Raw genomic sequence first — 18,013 nt, forward strand, 5'->3', positions numbered from 1 at the left:
GCACTTCCGGCGGAAATCCTTGGTGCACACCCAAGCCTGGGTCCACGGCACTCTAACCTGCATTGCACGACTTTCTAAGTTGGTCTCCGGCGACGTGGGACTCCTTTGTGTAACTTTGGGTGAGCACCGTTTCACGCATCCTCGTAGTGCCTGTTTCTGGCACTTCTCCGGGTGCTACCTGCTGCTAAGAGGGCTCCTTGTCTTGCTCGACGTCCCCTCTACCTCCTGGTCCAATTTGCGACCTCCTGGTCCCTCCTGGGCCACAGCAGCATCCAAAAACGCTTACCGCATGATTTGCAGCTAGCAAGGCGTGTTGGCGTTCTTCCGGCGGGAAAACACTTCTGCACGACTCTACAAGGCGAGAGGGATCCGTCCTCCAAAGGAGAAGTCTCTAGCCCTTTGCGTTCCTACAGAAACCTCAGCTTCTTCTGTCCAGTAGAAGCTTCTTTGCACCCGCAGCTGGCATTTCCTGGGCATCTGCCCATCTCCGACTTGCTTGTGACTTTTGGACTTGGTCCCCTTGTTCCACAGGTACCCCAGATTGGAAATCCAGCGTTGTTGCATTGTTGGTTTGTGTCTTTCCTGCCTTATTCCCCTATCACGACTTCTTTGTCCTTTGGGGAACTTTAGTGCACTTTGCACTCACTTTTCAGGGTCTTGGGGTGGGCTATTTTTCTAACCCTCACTATTTTCTAATAGTCCCAGCGACCCTCTACAAGGTCACATAGGTTTGGGGTCCATTCGTGGTTCGCATTCCACTTTTGGAGTATATGGTTTGTGTTGCCCCTATCCCTATGTGTCCCCATTGCATCCTATAGTAACTATACATTGTTTGCACTGTTTTCTAAGACTATACTGCATATTTCTGGTATTGTGTATATATATCTTGTGTATATTTCCTATCCTCTCACTGAGGGTACACTCTGAGATACTTTGGCATATTGTCATAAAAATAAAGTACCTTTATTTTTAGTATAACTGTGTATTGTATTTTCTTATGATATTGTGCATATGACACTAAGTGGTACTGTAGGAGCTTCACTCGTCTCCTAGTTCAGCCTAAGCTGCTCTGCTAAGCTACCATTATCTATCAGCCTATGCTGCTAGACACCCTATACACTAATAAGGGATAACTGGGCCTGGTGCAAGGTGCAAGTACCCCTAGGTACTCACTACAAGCCAGTCCAGCCTCCTACATTGGTTGTGCAGCAGTGGGATAAGTGCTTTGAGACTACTTACCACTCTTGTCATTGTACTTTTCATAAGAGAAAAATATACAAAACAAGTTCAGTGTATATACACATAACCAAAACATTTTTGCATTTCCTCTTTTCACTCTTTTCTAAGTGCTGAAAAGTACTTCTAACTTTCTTAAAAGTTCTAAAAAGTTTTTTTTCTCTGTCTTTCTAAAAACTCTGACAAACTTTTTTCTCTTTTTCTATCACTTTAACTCTCTCTAAAAATGTCTGGCACAGGCCAAAATGTTGATCTGTCCAAACTTGCATATGATCACCTTAGCTGGAAAGGAGCAAGGAGTCTCTGCATAGAGAGAGGTTTGAGTGTAGGGAAGAATCCTTCCTTGGAACTGTTACTTAACATGCTTAGAGAACAGGATAAGGCTAGAAGTGCCCCATCTGTAGAAAAGGTAGCTAATGGTTCCCAATCTGATCCAGGGACTCCCCCAGGAAAAGATTCAGGAAAGAAACTTCCTAGCCTGCCCATTACTAGACAGTCTAGCATAGTTGGTAATGATGAAGAGCCACACCATACAAATAGTGTTGTCTCACATCATAGCAAAAGCATTTATTCTCACCACAGTGGTACTGATGTTTCTGTTAGCCAAGCTGTTAGGGTGCCCTCTGTAAGGGACAGGTCTCCTTCTGTCCATTCTCACCATACTTCTGTTTCAAGGCATGTCCCTCCCACCCACCCTGATGACAGATTGTTAGAAAGGGAACTCAATAGATTGAGAGTGGAACAAACCAGACTGAAGCTCAAGAAGCAACAGCTGGATTTGGATAGACAGACTTTAGAAGTAGAGAAGGAGAGACAGAAACTGGGTTTAGAAACCCATGGTGGCAGCAGCAGTATTCCCCATAGTCATCCTGCAAAAGAGCATGATTCCAGGAATCTGCACAAGATAGTTCCCCCTTATAAGGAGGGGGATGACATTAACAAGTGGTTTGCTGCACTTGAGGGGGCCTGTGCTGTACAGGATGTCCCTCAAAGGCAGTGGGCTGCTATCCTATAGCTATCATTTAGTGGAAAAGGTAGGGATAGGCTCCTTACTGTAAAAGAAAATGAAGCTAATGATTACAAAGTTCTTAAGAATGCACTCCTGGATGGTTATGGCTTAACCACTGAACAATACAGGATAAAGTTCAGAGAGACCAAAAAGGAGTCTTCACAAGACTGGGTTGATTTCATTGACCATTCAGTGAAGGCCTTGGAGGGGTGGTTACATGGCAGTAAAGTTACTGATTATGACAGCCTGTATAACTTGATCCTGAGAGAGCATATTCTTAATAATTGTGTGTCTGATTTGTTGCACCAGTACTTGGTGGACTCTGATCTGACCTCTCCCCAAGAATTAGGAAAGAAGGCAGACAAATGGGTCAGAACAAGGGTGAACAGAAAAGTTCATACAGGGGGTGACAAATATGGCAACAAGAAGAAGGATGGTAAGTCTTCTGACAAGGGTGGGGACAAATCTAAAAATGAGTCTTCATCAGGTCCACAAAAACACTCTGGTGGGGGTGGTGGGCCCAAATCCTCTTCTAATCAAAACAAGGAAAAGAAACCATGGTGCTATTTATGTAAAATAAAAGGCCATTGGACAACAGATCCCAGTTGTCCAAAGAAAAGCACCAAGCCTCCTACCACTACAACCCCTACTGCTACACCTAGTGTCCCTACTAATAGCAGTGGTGGTGGGAGCAAACCTACTAATAGCCAATCCAAGGGAGTAGCTGGGCTCACTATTGGTAACTTAGTTGGGGTTGGTCTTGTTAGGGAGACCACAGAGGCTATATTAGTCTCTGAGGGGGCTATTGATTTAGCCACCTTAGTTGCTTGTCCCCTTAATATGGATAAGTACAAGCAGCTACCCCTAATAAATGGTGTTGAGGTTCAGGCCTACAGGGACACTGGTGCCAGTGTGACTATGGTCATAGAGAAACTGGTCCACCCTGAACAACACCTACTTGGTCACCAGTACCAAGTAACCGATGCTCACAACAACACACTTAGCCACCCCATGGCTGTTGTAAATCTCAACTGGGGGGGGGGGGGGAGTTACTGGTCCAAAGAAAGTTGTGGTAGCTTCAGATTTACCTGTAGACTGTCTATTAGGGAATGATTTGGAGACATCAGCTTGGTCAGATGTGGAGTTGGAGGCCCATGCAGCAATGCTGGGCATCCCAGGGCATATTTTTGCTTTGACAAGGGCTCAGGCCAAAAAGCAAAAAGGACAGGGAAGCTTGGATCCTGGAACAATGGACCAAGTGCTCCCTAAAGCTAGGGCTAGTAGAAGCAAACCACTTCCTACTATCCCTCCCTCTACAGTGGATTCTACTTCTGAGGAAGAAGAATTCCCTCCCTGTGCAGAACCTACACCAGAGGAGCTTCAAGCAGACACTGCTGAGCTTTTGGGTGAAGGGGGGCCTGCCAGGGAGGAGCTGAGTGTGGCACAGCAAACCTGTCCCACATTAGAGGGTCTAAGACAGCAAGCTGTCAAACAGGCTAATGGGGATGTCAGTGACTCTCACAGAGTTTACTGGGAGGACAACCTCTTGTACACTGAGGCAAGGGATCCTAAACCTGGAACTGCCAGGAGATTAGTGATTCCTCAGGAGTACAGAAAGTTCCTCCTAACTCTTGCACACGACATTCCCCTAGCTGGACATCTAGGGCAAATGAAAACTTGGGACAGGCTTGTTCCCCTGTTTCATTGGCCTAGGATGTCTGAGGACACAAAGGAATTTTGTAAGTCCTGTGAAACCTGTCAAGCCAGTGGCAAGACAGGTGGCACTCCAAAGGCACCCCTTATTCCACTGCCTGTGGTTGGGGTTCCCTTTGAAAGGGTAGGGGTTGACATAGTTGGCCCCCTGGACCCTCCTACTGCTTCAGGCAATAGGTTTATCTTGGTGGTAGTGGACCATGCCACAAGATATCCTGAAGCTATTCCTTTAAGGACCACTACAGCACCTGCAGTGGCAAAGGCCCTCCTGGGAATATTTTCTAGGGTGGGCTTCCCAAAGGAAGTAGTATCAGACAGGGGAAGCAATTTCATGTCTGCATACTTAAAGGCCATGTGGAAGGAGTGTGGTGTGACTTACAAGTTCACTACACCCTATCATCCACAAACAAATGGACTGGTGGAGAGATTTAATAAAACTCTCAAAGGCATGATTATGGGTCTCCCTGAAAAACTCTGCAGGAGATGGGATATCCTGTTACCATGCCTCCTTTTTGCCTACAGGGAGGTACCCCAGAAAGGAGTGGGCTTCAGACCCTTTGAACTTCTTTTTGGACACCCTGTTAGGGGTCCACTCACACCTGTAAAGGAGGGTTGGGAACAACCTGTAAAAGCTCCTAAGCAAGATATTGTGGATTATGTACTTGGCCTCAGATCAAGGATGGCTGAGTATATGAAGAAGGCCAGTGAAAACCTTCAGGCCAGCCAAGAGCTCCAGAAGCAATGGCATGATCAGAAGGCTGTTTTGGTTCAGTACCAACCAGGGCAGAAAGTGTGGGTCTTGGAGCCTGTGGCCCCAAGAGCACTCCAAGATAAATGGAGTGGACCCCTCATAATTGTTGAAAAGAAGGGTGAAGTCACCTACTTAGTTGACTTAGGCACTGCCAGGAGTCCCCTTAGGGTGCTCCATGTCAATAGCCTGAAACCCTACTATGACAGGGCTGATCTCACCCTGCTCATGGCAACTGATGAGGGACAGGAAGAAGACAGTGATCCTCTACCTGATCTCTTCTCTTCCACAGAACAAGATGCTCTTGTGGAAGGTGTAGTTTTGGCTGATTGTCTTACTGCTGAGCAGAAAGACCATTGCATAAATCTCCTAGATCAATTCTCTGAACTCTTCTCTACTGTGCCAGGTACCACTTCTTGGTGTGAGCACACTATAGATACTGGAGACAGCTTGCCTGTCAAAAGTAAGATCTATAGGCAGCCTGACCATGTCAGGGACTGCATAAAGCAAGAGGTACAGAAAATGTTAGAACTAGGAGTGGTTGAGCACTCTGAAAGTCCATGGGCTTCTCCTGTGGTACTGGTACCAAAACCCCATTCCAAAGATGGAAAGAAAGAAATGCGGTTTTGTGTAGACTATAGAGGTCTCAACTTGGTAACCAAAACTGATGCTCACCCTATACCCAGGGCAGAGGAGCTCATAGATACACTGGCATCTGCCAAGTATCTAAGCACTTTTGATTTGACTGCAGGGTATTGGCAGATCAAATTATCAGAAGATGCTAAACCTAAAACAGCATTTTCAACCATTGGAGGACATTACCAGTTCACTGTAATGCCTTTTGGATTGAAAAATGCACCTGCCACTTTTCAGAGGTTGGTGAACACAGTCCTGCAAGGGCTGGAAGCTTTTAGTGCAGCATATTTGGACGATATAGCTGTCTTTAGCTCCAGTTGGGATGATCACCTGGTCCACCTATGGAAAGTTTTGGAGGCCCTGCAAAAGGCAGGCCTCACTATCAAGGCTTCAAAGTGCCAGATAGGGCAGGGGAAGGTGGTTTATCTGGGACACCTTGTTGGTGGGGAACAGATTGCACCACTACAGGGGAAAATCCAAACTATTATAGATTGGGTTCCCCCTACCACTCAGACTCTGGTGAGAGCCTTCCTAGGCCTCACTGGGTATTACAGGAGGTTCATTAAGAACTATGGCTCCATTGCAGCCCCTCTTAATGACCTCACATCCAAAAAGATGCCTAAAAAGGTATTGTGGACAGCTAGCTGTCAGAAAGCTTTTGAGGAGCTGAAGCAGGCCATGTGCTCTGCACCTGTCCTGAAAAGCCCTTGTTACTCTAAAAAATTCTATGTCCAAACTGATGCATCTGAATTAGGAGTAGGGGCAGTCCTATCACAACTTAATTCTGAGGGCCAGGATCAACCTGTTGCTTTTATTAGTAGGAGGTTGACCCCTAGAGAAAAGCGTTGGTCTGCCATTGAGAGGGAGGCCTTTGCTGTGGTCTGGGCTCTGAAGAAGTTGAGGCCATACCTGTTTGGCACTCACTTCATTGTTCAGACAGACCACAAACCTCTACTTTGGCTAAAACAAATGAAAGGTGAAAATCCTAAATTGTTGAGGTGGTCCATATCCCTGCAGGGAATGGACTATACAGTGGAACATAGACCTGGGAGTAGCCACTCCAATGCAGATGGACTCTCCAGATATTTCCACTTAGACAATGAAGACTCATCAGGTCATGGCTAGTCTTATTGTCCTTCGTTTGGGGGGGGGGTTGTGTAGGAAAGTACCATCTTGTCTGGCATGTTACCCCCATTTTTCACTGTATATATGTTGTTTTAGTTGTATGTGTCACTGGGACCCTGTCACCCAGGGCCCCAGTGCTCATAAGTGTGCCTGAATGTGTTACCTGTGTAGTGACTAACTGTCTCACTGAGGCTCTGCTAATCAGAACCTCAGTGGTTATGCTCTCTCATTTCTTTCAAATTGTCACTAACAGGCTAGTGACCAATTTTACCAATTTACATTGGCTTACTGGAACACCCTTATAATTCCCTAGTATATGGTACTGAGGTACCCAGGGTATTGGGGTTCCAGGAGATCCCTATGGGCTGCAGCATTTCTTTTGCCACCCATAGGGAGCTCTGACAGTTCTTACACAGGCCTGCCACTGCAGCCTGAGTGAAATAACGTCCACGTTATTTCACAGCCATTTTACACTGCACTTAAGTAACTTATAAGTCACCTATATGTCTAACCTTTACATGGTAAAGGTTGGGTGCTAAGTTACTTAGTGTGTGGGCACCCTGGCACTAGCCAAGGTGCCCCCACATTGTTCAGGGCCAATTCCCCGGACTTTGTGAGTGCGGGGACACCATTACACGCGTGCACTACATATAGGTCACTACCTATATGTAGCTTCACAATGGTAACTCCGAATATGGCCATGTAATATGTCTATGATCATGGAATTGCCCCCTCTATACCATCCTGGCATAGTTGGCACAATCCCATGATCCCAGTGGTCTGTAGCACAGACCCTGGTACTGCCAAACTGCCTTTCCCGGGGTTTCACTGCAGCTGCTGCTGCTGCCAACCCCTCAGACAGGCATCTGCCCTCCTGGGGTCCAGCCAGGCCTGGCCCAGGATGGCAGAACAAAGGACTTCCTCTGAGAGAGGGTGTTACACCCTCTCCCTTTGGAAAATGGTGTGAAGGCAGGGGAGGAGTAGCCTCTCCCAGCCTCTGGAAATGCTTTCATGGGCACATTTGGTGCCCATTTCTGCATAAGCCGGTCTACACCGGTTCAGGGACCTCTTAGCCCTGCTCTGGCGCGAAACTGGACAAAGGAAAGGGGAGTGACCACTCCCCTGACCTGTACCTCCCCTGGGAGGTGCCCAGAGCTCCTCCAGTGTGCTCCAGACCTCTGCCATCTTGGAAACAGAGGTGCTGCTGGCACACTGGACTGCTCTGAGTGGCCAGTGCCACCAGGTGACGTCAGAGACTCCTTGTGATAGGCTCCTTCAGGTGTTGCTAGCCTATCCTCTCTCCTAGGTAGCCAAACCCTCTTTTCTGGCTATTTAGGGTCTCTGTCTCTTGGGATTCCTTAGATAACGAATGCAAGAGCTCATCCGAGTTCCTCTGCATCTCTCTCTTCACCTTCTGCCAAGGTATCGACTGCTGACCGCGCTGGAAGCCTGCAAAACTGCAACATAGTAGCAAAGACGACTACTGCAACTCTGTAACGCTGATCCTGCCGCCTTCTCGACTGGTTTCCTGGTGGTGCATGCTGTGGGGGTAGTCTGCCTCCTCTCTGCACTAGAAGCTCCGAAGAAATCTCCCGTGGGTCGACGGAATCGTCCCCCTGCAACCGCAGGCACCAAAAAGCTGCATTACCGGTCCCTTGGGTCTCCTCTCAGTGCGACGAGCGAGGTCCCTCGAATCCAGCAACTCTGTCCAAGTGACTCCCACAGTCCAGTAACTCTTCAGTCCAAGTTTGGTGGAGGTAAGTCCTTGCCTCACCTCGCTAGACTGCATTGCTGGGAACCGCAACTTTTGCAGCTACTCCGGCCCCTGTGCACTTCCGGCGGAAATCCTTGGTGCACAGCCAAGCCTGGGTCCACGGCACTCTAACCTGCATTGCACGACTTTCTAAGTTGGTCTCCGGCGACGTGGGACTCCTTTGTGTAACTTCGGGTGAGCACCGTTTCATGCATCCTCGTAGTGCCTGTTTCTGGCACTTCTCCGGGTGCTACCTGCTGCTAAGAGGCCTCCTTGTCTTGCTCGACGTCCCCTCTACCTCCTGGTCCAATTTGCGACCTCCTGGTCCCTCCTGGGCCACAGCAGCATCCAAAAACGCTTACCGCACGATTTGCAGCTAGCAAGGCTTGTTGGCGTTCTTTCGGCGAGAAAACACTTCTGCACGACTCTACAAGGCGAGAGGGATCCGTCCTCCAAAGGAGAAGTCTCTAGCCCTTTGCGTTCCTACAGAAACCTCAGCTTCTTCTGTCCAGTAGAAGCTTCTTTGCACCCGCAGCTGGCATTTCCTGGGCATCTGCCCATCTCCGACTTGCTTGTGACTTTTGGACTTGGTCCCCTTGTTCCACAGGTACCCCAGATTGGAAATCCAGCGTTGTTGCATTGTTGGTTTGTGTCTTTCCTGCCTTATTCCCCTATCACGACTTATTTGTCCTTTGGGGAACTTTAGTGCACTTTGCATTCACTTTTCAGGGTCTTGGGGTGGGCTATTTTTCTAACCCTCACTATTTTCTAATAGTCCCAGCGACCCTCTACAAGGTCACATAGGTTTGGGGTCCATTCGTGGTTCGCATTCCACTTTTGGAGTATATGGTTTGTGTTGCCCCTATCCCTATGTGTCCCCATTGCATCCTATTGTAACTATACATTGTTCGCACTGTTTTCTAAGACTATACTGCATATTTCTGGTATTGTGTATATATATCTTGTGTATATTTCCTATCCTCTCACTGAGGGTACACTCTGAGATACTTTGGCATATTGTCATAAAAATAAAGTACCTTTATTTTTAGTATAACTGTGTATTGTGTTTTCTTATGATATTGTGCATATGACACTAAGTGGTACTGTAGGAGCTTCACTCGTCTCCTAGTTCAGCCTAAGCTGCTCTGCTAAGCTACCATTATCTATCAGCCTATGCTGCTAGACACCCTATACACTAATAAGGGATAACTGGGCCTGGTGCAAGGTGCAAGTACCCCTAGGTACTCACTACAAGCCAGTCCAGCCTCCTACACGCACCACTGCGTGCCACGTATTTTAAATTAAGATTTGACGTTTCTGAGCTAAAATATTTTGTGTCAAATCTGTACATCATGCAGCAGATGGTGAAATGTGTGAAGTGTTGTGAATCCACAGCTGTAGAATTGCATAACGTCAGAGGCCCTGAAGTGAAACTAGATTTCCTAATATTTTCCTGTCTCCGTCCTTCTGGACTTTCAGAGGTGAGCTTGACGTGTGAATGACTCATTTCCCTGCCTTTCAGTGTTTCAGAGGTAAGCCTGATGTGTTATTCACTCAGCCACACACATCTTCCAATGTTGCAGGCCTGACACTCGACTTGTCACGCCCTACCCCGGGCAGCCCTTCAAAGGAGCTGCCCTGTATGACTCACTTGATCCCAACTCTACCAGTCTTTGAGCGGTAAACCTGCCACGTGACCGGCTCTGTCTCAATACTTTGGGCCATACCGGGGTCGGGCGTGAAAAGAGGCTGGCTCTTCGTGACCAACCAATACTTTAGTGAAAAACATATTTCTGACTTTTTCTGAGTCCCACTTGCTTTGTAAAAGCAATTCTGCAAAGTGGTTTACTCTTCCCCACCACATAGTACGCAGATGGTAAGCATGATATGTGACTGACTGTAGAGAAAGCGCACATGCTCATAAGGCCACCCAGGTAGAGAGTTCTGTCTGTGCTTAAAGGGCAGGTCTTGTGTAGTTACCAGCTTTCCCATACTTCACGCATGGATGGATCACGTATGTTGATGTGAAATCTTTCCCCTCAGCATCTGCTACAAACCGCTCCAAGGTATGGCTTTGTGCAGTGTTTTGCAGCACAGAAAGCTGTATCTTTTTTAACTCCCCTTTCGTCCCACCACAACGTGTATGTGTCTGGTTGGCATAGAAAAGCCAAATGGTCTTGGGCAGCTCACAGGCAATCCCTTTAGGAGACTGAGGAAGGTGCTGAAAATCACAATTTGTGGCAAGGAGCAGGGCTGGGACTTAAAAATGTCCGATTTCAAGTATGCGCCCTGGTTACTGAGTGCCACAACAGTGGTGTTACAGATATGTTGTATGTGGGCAGACATCATTGGGCTTGGGGTGAGTCTACTTCAGAAGTATTCAGATGTCTTCAAGCTGGAAACCACTCCTTAAGTAAGCTAAATAGTGAGACCTCATGTAACAGGGTTAGTTTCCTGATTTAACATGCAGTTAAAGAAGCCTATTTGCCTGACCACTACAATTATGCAGCAAGGGAGTGCCAAATAATGTGGTAATGTTGACTAAAATACCTTAAGAAGAGGTAAATTATATGGCATAATGTAGCACATGTGGCAGTATTATTTCCCGTTGTTTGCAACACACATTATAACTACCTAGGCTCCCTTGGCTTCATTGGTACCAGAGTAGAACCTGACTAGAAGAAACAGCACCGAAAGGCTATAAGTTAACCCTTGCAAAGTGTCTGCCATTGTATAGCGCTTTTTCTGTAACATATGATCTGTTTGAGCTATAAATATTCTTGCATTGAAATCTAAAGATTATGCTGCAGTTGGTGGATTATAAAGCAAGTGTGGTAAATCTGCAACTAAGTGGCAGAATTGTATAATTCCTTTGAATCTGCCTATCAACATTTTTTAGCTTAACCTGAGCTGGTCATGCATCTCACACAATCAGGGGTGTAGCTTCAGGGAGGGGTGTTTGGGGAGTCTCCCCCACTCCCAATAACTGTTTCCTCTAACAAGTCGTTCGGTTTGGGTGCTTGTAGTCGGTATGGGGTATGGCGAGGTCTATGTCGGATTTCACAAGTATTTTTACATACATGAACACACACACTAACAAAAGCACTCACTCCGTTCTCTTTTTCTCTCTGTTTTGATGGTCTTGAGGAATTATGGTAATTATACAAAAGACTGATTTCAGCTCAGTGCCCCTAACAATTCACACTCCTTTCGCTTTCCACTGCCGCTCAAACCTACCTCATGCCCTACTTGTCCGATTATATATTTTATTAGAATATGCCAGCCTGATTGTTTGAGAATCTGAAGCGCACCCCTCCCCCCACCCTTACTGACCAAGATACTCCCCAGAACAGAATGACACCCCCCCCATCCGCCACAAAACATATACCTTGATTGATTTGACCACACACATCAGATACCAAATACAAATCAGCACTGAAATCCTCCTCCTCATTGGGGCCGAATAGTTACATTGTGTTGGACCTGATTATTTAGATTCCTCTCAACATGTTTATTTCAGTGTCTTAGTTTTTGAGCTACGTGCGTACTTTAACCACAATAACATTGAAGTAGCAGTGTGCTGCTATTATTGCAAGAACCCAGTGTGTTGGGAGTGATGATAAATCAAGACAATCTCGTTGCTACTCGGATGAAAAATATTATTTTTTAAGTTTATTATTAGCATCCCATTAGTCCAAAGAATTTGGGATGAAGGTCCACTTTTACTCACAGCATCGTCTTCTATATGCAAGCTAATGTAACACGGGACGAGGTGGCACAAGAACAAACAATTGTAACAAATTTTAGAACTGCCCTTGCTCACACTAGAACTTCACCCTGATTTAAAATTAAAAAGTTGGCACCCGTAGCAGAGCGGATTTAAACAACATTAAAATCATTGAGAAAACATGCTTTCATTATCTTGTGCCATAAAGTAGGTTCCTTGTCAAACACGACCCAATTTTTATCACTTTAAAAAACATATGTGAGCTATTTATACATTTTAAGAGCAGTTTCCCCAAATATTCTCGAAACTAAGAATACAGCTATATTTGTGGGTTCTTATTACTAGTCCAGGAGGCGCATCAAGTGACGGTGAATTCCTCCTAATCCCAGCGACTCTGACAGCCTGCCTGCTGTGCCATCGCTTGCTTGGCATTCTTTCTTTTAAAATGGATGTTGTTTCGGACAACTGGGGCACAGCGGTGTACAGACATAAGTCAGAAGGGGGGGGAGAGCAGGATTTTCAGGCACTGGAGACAGTGAGAGGGAGCAGGGACGGCTATCTGTTCCGTTTCAAGAGGCTATTTTTGTGCTGGTGCAGTGCGGATGCCCGGCCCGAGGCTGTGTGACCGTGACCTCTTTAGCAATGCCTTCCTTGTCATTCGACACTTGACCCCGAAGCACATCCGCTTTGCCCAAGCGGCGCTGCAGAGTCCCCTGGAGTTAAATAATTGTGCTTGCGGCAATCTCCCTGCTACGCGCAGGCAGTTTAGATTGCCGGGTTTGCTTAATCTTTAGGGCAAATTCCTACAGATCATTATCGTGAATAAATCGACAGGGTTAGGGAAAGCCAGGGCGAAGGTCCAAGGTCGAACCCCGGAGACCCAGCGAATACGAGGTTGAAAGATGACGAGCTGTGATTTTCAGCACAAAATGGCAGATAGACGAAAAGAGAGCGAGCAGAGGCTCTGCAGGAAGCGGGCAGCAATGCGACGGCAGGAGCGTAGCAGGGACACTATGAAGACCGGGGATGGGGGAGGCGCTTCAAATTCCCAAACAATCACGCTCGGACATTTTGTTAAAACCCATTATACGAGAAACAGGGACATGAGGGGGGCTTAAGGAGCAGGGGAAAGAGAAAGGAGGGCGGATTATTCGGGGGACTTAACCCACATTATTTCTCAAAGTAACCAACATTTTTAAGGCCTTCAAAAGCTAGACTAGTTAGAGGGAATGTGTTTTGTCAGTGTGGGCATGTACAAACCCAGGGTGAAATCCGACAGACACTTCACATTGCGCGACGTCTACACTGCGTAGAGGCGAACATGGTATTTTATTATATGTGACAATGTTTATCAATATAAAAGAGACATCAGACATGGCGTCGAGACATGCAAGAGTGGATTTCACAAGTTGAAGGAGAGGGTTGCAAAACAGGAAGGGAGAGAAAAGAGAAGCGATGCGGGCACATGATGTAAAAGAAGGGGAAAGAAAAGTGGAATAGATGGAGAGGGCAAGAGGGACACAGGGAGAGGGGCAGAAGTGAGGAAGGGGGGGAAGCGAGATAAAAGAAAGCGCCTGAAAAGATACCAGAGATGGAGACGACTGGGGCACAATGATAGGGAATGTGGAATAGCAACAGTCATAGGAGAAAGAGTTGAGAAGGAAGATGGAGAGAAACGAGGTGGACCAGGGGATAAACAGAACAAATGAGGTGAGAAATGGGTACAGAGATGGAGAAAGGAAATTGGGCAAGATAGAGAAATGGAAGAGATGGGACAAAAAAGAGATGGTAGAAGTCAAAAGAAAAAGTGCAGGAGCGATGGAAACAAGTAGGCGAAGGTTGGGAAAAGAGAGAAAGTGTCCGAGAGAAATATATGGTTAGAAGGCAGTAGGAAGTGTAAAGAAATAAACGTAGTGAGGATTAGGAAGACAGAGGAGGAAACAGGACAGACAGAGGAGGCATTCCAATAATCCGGTACTGAAATAAGGACAGTGTGAGAGGTATAGAAGGGCGAGTAAGATTGATTTAGGGATCCAAGGAAGGTGGTGTTGGAAGAAATGAAACGGGTGTAAGAGCTAAAGCGAGATGTGGAGGGATACATAGAATGAGAGGTATCTGCTGAGGTAAGGTGAAAGAAGGGGAGTCAGGTAAAGGATGAGGGCAGAGGGTAGAAGATGGCTGTCCTTACGGTTGACAGAGCTTGACCAGGTCCTGGTCGGTGGTGCCTGGGTTCAGACCGCGGATGTAGAGGTTGGTTTTGCTCAGCTGGTCCCCTCCGCCGCCGCCTCCACTGCTGCTGTTGCTACTGCTGTTGTTGCTGGGACTGGGGGGAGCCATCAGCTGGGCTGTGGATACATAAGGCTGCTGGAAGGAAAAAAAGAAGATTTTAGCCTCAAGGCTCTGAAATGGGTATAAGTGGCAAACGTTCCCTAGTAAAACCACACTGTAGAAACAAGGCATGGAGACACTGACTGTCAAGAGACTAGCTGACCTGCAAGAGGGAAGGCATCAGAATACTGACTGACCTAGAGAGCTAAAGCAATCACTTTAACACATTGACAAAGCGTGAGACCTAGTGACGCAGCACTGCGAGGCACGCACTTCACAGCTGAGCGAATCTCTACAGCATTACCTGTCCCACTGAGGCTAAGCACCAAGACATGGAGTTGTGTACAGAAACAAAGCATCAAGACATTGACTGGCCCAGTGAAGCAACGTATTAAGGCATGGGCTGAACTTCAGAGGCATCACCTCAAGGCACTGACTGTCGTACAGAGACAAAGCATCAACATATTGACTGGCCTAGAGAAGCAAAGTATCAAGACATTAACTGCCCTATGGAGACAGCATCAAGGTATTTATTGAGCCGTCCAGATTTGCAAAGCAACACCGCATAAGCTGAGTTAGAGGAGCAAAGTGTCAAGGTATTTGGCTGTCACACATAAGCAAGGCGTCAAGACATTGAATGAAGCCCAGTCTGTGGCTGTCATACTAAGACAAGGCCTGAAGACTGGAGCTGCCACACGCTGAAATGTCATATGAAGCCCGAAGCTACTGCACAGAGACAAGACATGGAGATCTACAGCTTTAAATCCATGACTGTCCTACTGAGTTGCAGTGTTTGAGCTTGTGTGTGTCAATTTGTGCATTATCCGAAACTGCACAGCAGAGAATGCTGGTGGTGCATTGGCTATTTCTGGGTGACAGTCAGTACAGCAAATGAGGGGAACCAGCCAAATCTCGGATCAGGCAGCTATTATTGAGCTGGATCCGGGCTCCAGGCTGGCCTCAGTAAACTATGCTGAATTTGTCCCTGTGTAATATGCTTAAAATGGGACACATCCAATAGTGCACACACGTTGTCTACTTTTAATTCGGAGTAGCAACATGCAAGAGGCGAAGGGGGTTTCGTATTTTCACTTGGAGCTGGGCCAAACACAAAGGCCTCACTTAAAGGGCTATCAGCCCTTCTTTTGCCGGAGTCCTATTCTGACTTGAAACTATCTGGAGCCTAACATCCTAATGCTAATGCACTTGATGGAAACAAAGGCACACTGCTTGTTTTCACTTCACATGTGCTTAAAAGAAACTATGATTTGGAGGCAGGTTTTGGACTTTGCTCAAATCCTGTATGCAGACAATGTGTATGCACTGTAAGAACATCTGATATATCTATCTGCACGAGTAATTACACAAGCTTGCTAATTTTAGGGTTGAGGTCTACTAGCAGAGCTAATTGTGAGTTCAAATAGTTGGATAGCGGAGCGTGCTGCAGTTTAGGATGGGGTGTACTGGCAAAGCTGTTTTGGGGTTCCAGGAACTCACTGGACAGCAGGCAGTGATGCATTTCAGATTTCAGATGCCAAGGCAGAGCAGTTTATAGGCCCCGATATTGAAACAGGGCTGGGTCCTGCCACCAAGGAGGAAGGCTGCTTGCCATAGGAATCAGAATTCTGAGAGTAATGCCTGGCACATAGCAGGGCTGGCAGCATTTTACGGTCATTCAGCACGCTCTGTGACATCAGCAGCAGATCTCAGTCCCCTGTGCCCACCTTCACTGTTGGCACCATTGATGCAATTCACAACGTATATACCCATTGATGAAATAGCATGGGGAATGTACTAGTACTTGGTTCCACCTTGGTGGAGATGGGCAAAGCACAGTGTGTTTGCAAGGAAGACGGCCCTGCAATCCCTACATCGTGCTCTTACTGGAGACACATACCTGCCACCTAAATCTGACACGGGGGGCACCTGCCCGTACCACAACACCCGATCCTTTGTTGCGTTTCTTCACAAATCCAAGGACTCAAAGGGACATTAGTGCCCGTGGCCGCCTTGCAGCGTGGGGTGGGTTCTCCCTGATAGCATCAGACAGGCAAGAACTTGGGAGTTGGGCCTTTCATGTACTCACCCCCTCCAGCTGCTGAAAGCCTCTGATCTCCTTCTATGGCGACAAAGTGATGCTATCTTTTAAGCAGGGCAGGCTGGTGAGGGCGCACCTTCCGCTAGTGTGCCGACTCGTTGGCGCGTTCCCGGCTGCATAATGTACTGTTATTCACTTTGACCATTTGTATGGTCTGTGGGGCTTTCAAGTTCGCTGTACTCCTTACGGTTCTGGGAATCTGGTCTGCTGGATTAAAGGTGGTCTGTGAACATTGTGTTTGTTGACAGATGATTTGTCTGTCTTAAGTATTGTTAACTTGGATAGTGGACTGAATAAGATGCGTCCATTTTGTCAAGGTGCACTGTGTACGTGTGTAAATGGTGGAATGCATAAACCTGAGGGGTGACGGGGGCTTTGAGCACATTGTGGTGAAGAGATAGCAACAGAAGAAAACATCAGTACGACAACCAGTGAGACTAATTAATTTGTACACCATCAGTTTCGACACTGTGTGCCACATTAATTGTCCTGTAGATCTAGTATCACAATATTTTCAGGAAAGTTTGGAACTTGTAGAGTCTGGGGCAGGCTCAAGTGCAGAGTGATGTGAGTTTCAGTGATGGACCCCTACAATGTAAAGAGATCGGAGCCTGAAAGCTGCACATGGTGGTGTCAATTAGTTAGCAAGAACAGAGAGGTACTTTAGATCACTTTTGAGGTCGTGCCTACTGGCAGCATTTAACTGTCTACTGTTGAAAGACCTATTAGGGAAAATATAAAAAAATTACAGTGGGCTTTGGTACACTGCTTACAGTTGGCTGGATTTTTTGTCACTTTCATTTGCTTGCTTCTAATTTGATGTCTTTCCTTCTTCTCCACTTATTGGAAATAGCCCTTTTTGCAGGGTTATCCCTAAACATTTTCCCTTCTTCCTCCTATTTTTTTCAGATCTGTTTTTGGTGGTTTATTGCCTCTGCGCACTTTACCACTGCAGATCAGTGCTAAAATGCAAGTGCTCCCTGTGTAAATTGTATTGGTGATTGGTTTATCCATGATTGGCATATCTGATTTACTGGTAAGTCCCTAATAAAGTGCATTATGTGTGCCCAGGGCATGTAAATCAAATGATACTAGTGGGCCTGCAGCACTGATTGCGCTACCCACACAAGTAACTCTGTAAACATGTCTCAGACCTGCCACTGCAGTGTCTGTGTGTGCAATTTTAAACTGCCAGTTCAAACTGGCTTCCCTTTTACTACATGTAAGTCACCCCTAGGGTAGGCCCTAGGTAGCGCAATGGGCAGGGTGCAGTGTATTTAAAAGGTAGGACATACACTGGTGTGTTTTTTACATGTCCTGATAGTGAAATACTGCCAAATTCGTTTTTCACTATTGCAAGGCCTATCTCTCCACTAGGTTAACATGGGGACTGACTTTAAATATCTTTTATGTGCAGTTTCCTATTGGGAGCAGATAGAGATTTGGAGTTTGGGGTTTCTGAACTCACAATTTAAAAATACATCTTTTTTAGAGTTGGTTTTTAGATTGGGGATTGGGAATTTTCTTGCTTAACCATCATTCTGTGTGTCTGCCTGACTGTGGAATCCACGTCTGGTTCTGACTGACAGTTGGGCTGTTTGTGAATTTCCACTAGACAGTGGCACAAACGGAACTGAGGT

The 18,013-nt window shown here is 46.6% G+C and overlaps 1 protein-coding gene across 3 annotated transcripts in view; it reads right to left on the bottom strand.

The window, feature by feature from the left end:
- The window catches only part of RBMS2 (RNA binding motif single stranded interacting protein 2), a 229,197-nt gene that overhangs the window by 104,858 nt on the left and 106,326 nt on the right, over positions 1-18,013 (bottom strand). For 2 of the 3 annotated variants that reach the window (XM_069230692.1, XM_069230690.1), the window contains exon 2: positions 14,136-14,311. In XM_069230692.1, coding sequence (XP_069086793.1) covers positions 14,136-14,311 — 176 coding nt within the window. The remainder of the gene's footprint in view (positions 1-14,135; positions 14,312-18,013) is intronic. The other variant, XM_069230691.1, reaches the window with a different exon arrangement.

The sequence above is a fragment of the Pleurodeles waltl genome, chromosome 4_2 (assembly GCF_031143425.1).
Source record: "Pleurodeles waltl isolate 20211129_DDA chromosome 4_2, aPleWal1.hap1.20221129, whole genome shotgun sequence".
Lineage (NCBI taxonomy): Eukaryota > Metazoa > Chordata > Amphibia > Caudata > Salamandridae > Pleurodeles > Pleurodeles waltl.